Consider the following 5,039-nt stretch of genomic DNA (forward strand, 5'->3'; position numbering starts at 1 on the left):
AGGCAATGGGCAACCCACTGCCTGCTTGTTTCTTAAAATGAAGAGGTAGCAGGGCTCAAGCTCCCTGAAGAGCCACACTTTCCAATCTGGACACCATTCTATGGAGTCAAAAACGCTTGATACAGGGGAAAGAGAGCCCTGACCCGGGTAGCCCAGGCAAGCCCGATCTCGTCAGATCTCGGAAGCTAAGCAAGGTCGTCTCCAGCAAGTACTTGGATGGGAGACCTCCTTGGAATACCAGCAGTAGGGAGGCGGGGGCAGGCTTTATTCAGCCACCTCCCTGACTATCCTCCAGGCCCCCAGTAGGGGTCAGTCACCAGAGGTCTCCATGACTACCAGGTGCACCCACACTCACAGGCCACACACATCCACGTATTTTTTTTAAAATACAAAATATATAGGGGGAAGAGGAAGAAGCCAAAAGTTGGCAGGCTGATGGCAGGGCCTTGGTGAGGCCACCTACTAAGTACCTGTGGTGATGGTGATGGTGGTGCGTTATTACAGCACCATGCCGTAGCAGCCCAGAGGCCCTGTTCCCCAACCACTTATGTCGGTACTAACCCGCATCAGAAGCTACGGCAGAAGCCTCTCCCGGGCTTCCCACGCCGCCGCAAGCCCCGCCACCGGATGAATCAGAAAGAGCAGCGGTCTGCTCCCCGGTATCTATGCCTTCAGGACAAGCTGTCCTATGTAAAGCAACTTGGCAACCACACAGACAGCCATGGTTTTCAGAAAGCTGTAACACAAACATCCAGGTGTTCTTCAGGCGTGTAGAAAGATGCAGGAATGTTGACACAAGCGGCTGATTCACAAGTCCTGTGACAGGAAGAACCGGCGGAGGATCTCAGGTGTGTGGGGTATTTTTTCTTTTTTAAACCTAGTGGAAATTTTTTCAGATTAACTCCCTGTTGTACGCAAACGTCCTTACCCTGAACAGCTAGCGACAGCAGGACCCCCTCTTTTACCCCACTGTCTCTCGTTCGGTTGGCCCACTGGCTTGAGCCCTTCCTTGCCTCCCTGTTAGCACCGGGACTTCAATCCTCCTTTCGGCTCCTGAGCAGAAGTACAGATACCCCTGAGCCACTGGGCAGAATCCAAGGCCTGACACTTTGCCACCCCTGCGAACGTGCTGGTCAGCTGCAACCTCAGCCAAGAGTATTTCCATCGCTATGGGAAATACGTCCAGACAAGAAAGACACAATCAGGTGAGCCGGTCAAGGGAAAGGATTTGTCTTTCAGCCAGACCACCTTGTAAAACAAAAGCAATTGGGGAGAGGGAAGGGGAACATACACATGAACACATGAAGCCGCCTTATACTGGATCAGACCCTTGGTCCTTCAAGGTCAGTATTGTCTACTCAGACTGGCAGCAGCTCTCCAGGGTCTCACGCAAAGGTCTTTCACAAAACCTATTGTCTGGTTCTTTTAACTGGAGATGCTGTGGATTGAACCTGAGACCTTGTGCATGCCAAGCAGCCGCTCTACCACTCAACATAAGAACATAAGAGGCGCCATGCTGGATCAGGCCAATGGTCCACCCTGTCCAAAACTCTAAGTCACACAGTAGCCAAAACCCAGGTGCCTTCAGGAGGTCCACCAGCGGGGGCAGAACTCCAGAAGCCCTCCCACTGTGGCCCCCAAGCACCAAGAATACAGAGCATCACTGCCCCAGACAGAGTGTTCCATCTATACCTTGTGGCTAATAGCCACTGATGGATCACTGCTCCATATGCTTATCCGATCTTCTCTTGAAGCTGTCTATGCTTGTAGCCAATACCACTTCTTGTGGCAGTGAATTCCACGTATTAATTACTCTTTGGGTGAAGAACTAATTATTCTTTGGGAGAAGAAGTAATTATTCTTTGGGTATCAGCTCAACAGCCATCTCAAGCACTTCCTCTTGGGATGTTCCAAGGCAATAAATAGTTGGTCATCAATAAGGCAAGGATATGGACCAAAAGAAGCAAAACTGTTTGTGTTCTGGCATGGGTTCAACGTTTTTAGTTCAACAGCATCTGTTTGACAGCTGTCCAAGCAAGGCTACAAGCATGGACAGCTTCAAGAGGGAACTGGATAAACATATGGAGCAGAGGTCCATCAGTGGCTATTAGCCACAAGGTGAACAACAACAACAACAAATAGATAGGAACTCACAGGCTGGGGCAGGTGATGTACTGTATTCTTGGTGCTTGGGGGGGCAAGAGCGGGAGGGCTTCTAGTGTCCAGGCCCCACTGCTGGACCTCCTGATGGCACCTAGTATTTTTGGCCACTGTGTGACAGAGGGTTGGACTGGATGGGCCATTGGCCTGATCCAACATTGGCTTCTCTTATGTTCTTATGTAAGTTCAGACTCTTGAAAATCAAACTGGAGAAGGGAAAGTAGTCTGCATCTTCCACTACAAGGCTAGATGACAAGGGTTCACTGGGTAGGAAGCCGGGAGTAAGGGAGGGGGCCCTGGCAGTGCCAAAAAATCCTCCTGGTAGCACCTGCTAGCTGGTTCTATTGTACAGCACCTAGCACAAAGAAGCCACACATCCTAAGACACTACCAACGGCCCACTACGAATAATGCAATACTGCTAACTAAATGCCAATGAGGACACGGTTCTGCAATTTTAATAAATGTGCTGAGCAGGGAACGTCAACAGAGGTGTCACGCAATTTTTAAATTAGCTGTTGTAGATTTTCTGGGCTGTATGGCCGTGGTCTTGGCATTGTAGGACCTGACATTTCGCCAGCAGCTGTGACTGGCATCCTCAGAGGTATAACACAGAAAGGTGGAGTACTCTCTGTGTCGAGGTGAGAAGAAAAATGGTAGGCAGGTAATTTATATCTACTCAGGAAGGTGGGGTAGGGCTGAGTCATGCCACCTCTCCAGACCTGCTGGAGGCAGCTCGTCAACGCAATACAGCAAAACCAAGCAACACCAAGAAACCAAGCCAATAAAAACAAATCGCAACAATAATTAAAAAAAACCAAGACCAAAGAGATTCAAAACCTGTAGCACCTCAGACACCAGCCTTAGAGAGTGTGCACATGTGAAGTGCTGTCAAGTCGTTACCAGTTACTGATCTCCAGAACATCCTCTCATTAACAGCTTTGCTCAAGTCTTGCAAACGGAGGGTCGCGGCCTCCTTTATTGAGTCCATCCATCTCGTGCCAAGTCTTCCTCTTTTCCTGCTGCCTTCAGCTTTTCCCAGCATTATTGTCTTTTCCAGTGACTCTCGTCTTCTCATAAAGTGACCAAAGTACAACAATCTCAGTTTAGTCATTTAGCTTCTAGGGAGAGTTCAGGCTTGAGATCAACCTCAGAGACCACCAAGATTTGGGGGATATCTGATGAAGGGAGATTTGACTCTCGAAAGCTGGTACCCCGAAAATCCTGTTGGTCTCTAAGGGGCTACGGGACTCGGATCCAGCTCTTCTACAGCAGACCACCATGGCGACCCTCTGAAATGGCAAAGTGTCCAGCCTTGTCCTAGACAGAATAACACCCTACTCCACCCCTTAAGGAGCTGCGGTGGCTCAAGTGGTTAAGATGCTGAACTGCAGGCTGTGGAAGGTCGGTAGGTCAGCAGTTCGAGACCTGAGTGTGCCACATGATGGAGTGAGCTCCCGTCTCTAGTTCCAGCTCCTGCCAACCTAGCAGTTTGAAAGCAAGAAATTGCAAGTAGATAAATAGGGACCACTTCAGTGGGAAGGTAACAGCGTTCCGTGCACCTTGGTGTTAAGTCATGCCGGCCACATGACCACGGAAACGTCTTCGGACAGCGCTGGCTCTTCAGCTTTGAAACGGAGATGAGCACCGCAACCCTAGAATCGGATTCGACTGGCTTTTGAGCAAGGGAACCTTTACCTTTTACCACCCCTTAAGGATGAGCATTGCGGTTACTTTAAAGAGACTTCTAGATCCAAGTTTGACCTTGGATGCTTCAGTAACACCACATCCAGGTTTGACTTCAGATGCTCAAGTGACATCGGAGGCATCCACCAACTCCGCCACCTACAGTCCCTCCTGAGGGGTTGGTCCCGCCCCTATTATCCATGCTTCGCTAATGCGCAAATTGGATCACCGCTGTGTGTTGTACAAGGGGCTTTAGCCCCTAGAAACTTCAACTGGTTTAAAAGAGGGCAACTAGGTTAGAAACCAGGAATGTGCTGGCCATTGCACTGGTGCTGAAAGGACACCTCCGTTCATTCCCAGTATGTTTCCAGTGCCAGTCTTTGACCTATCAGGTTCTCAATGGGCTGAGACCACCAGGATATCAGAAGGACTGCCATCTCCCATTACAAAACTGCTCTTTGCCTCATCAGAGGCTCAGCTCTACTCTGAGAGCCCCGACTACCGGAGGTTAGGCAAGTGGCAACCCAGGGGCTTCTCAGTGGCAGGACCCCAACTGTGCAACGCCCTCCCTAGAGGGATTCCCGTGGTGTTCAACTGACAAATTAAAATGACTTTGTTTGCCTGGGTCTCTGGCAAACTAGGATGAGAAATCTTCTGCTATTCTCTTACCGCTGTTAACTGGGTTTTGACCCTGCACTTTAGACCGCTGTTTTTACAAGATTTTTCTTTCCATTGTTCTTACATTTTTAAAACTGCCTTGGGGGATACATCGTGGTCAGACGGCGTGGGTATATTTGTCACAGGGAGCAGTGGCGCAGGCGGTAAGTGAAGCCTCCATTACATCTGGCCGAGCAGCTTTGGCTGTTCGAGCCCCACCGCGGCTGGAGTGAGCTCCCGGCCCTATGTCCCAGCTCCCGCCCACCCAGCGGCTCGAAAGCCTGTTAAAGGGCAAATAGACAAATTGGGTACCTGCTCTTTGAGCGGGGGGGGGCACCCGTCCCTTGTGTTGTGGCGGCGGCGGCGTGAAGCGAGCGAGCGACGAGTGGCGGCGGCAGAGAAGCATGGCGGTGGCTGGCGAGGCTGGCGAGCGAGAGGAGGCCGGGCCGACAGATGCAGAGGTTGGGTGACGCGACAGGCCGGAGCCTGATGGACAGAGGCCGACAGCGAGCATGCGCGGACGTGTGCTCGGCCCAG

General features: G+C 50.9%; 1 protein-coding gene across 1 annotated transcript in view; it reads right to left on the reverse strand.

The window, feature by feature from the left end:
• Positions 1-1,821: 1,821 nt before the first annotated feature.
• Positions 1,822-5,039, reverse strand: part of LOC107107949 (chromosome unknown open reading frame, human C4orf22) — a gene marked incomplete at its 3' end in the record, with an annotated part of 25,551 nt that continues 22,333 nt past the window's right edge. Inside the window, exon 3 of the mRNA XM_015408316.1 lies at positions 1,822-1,837. Within this exon, the coding sequence (XP_015263802.1) occupies positions 1,822-1,837 (16 nt within the window). The remainder of the gene's footprint in view (positions 1,838-5,039) is intronic.

Source organism: Gekko japonicus, unplaced genomic scaffold, assembly GCF_001447785.1.
Source record: "Gekko japonicus isolate JY-2015 unplaced genomic scaffold, Gekko_japonicus_V1.1 scaffold421, whole genome shotgun sequence".
Lineage (NCBI taxonomy): Eukaryota > Metazoa > Chordata > Lepidosauria > Squamata > Gekkonidae > Gekko > Gekko japonicus.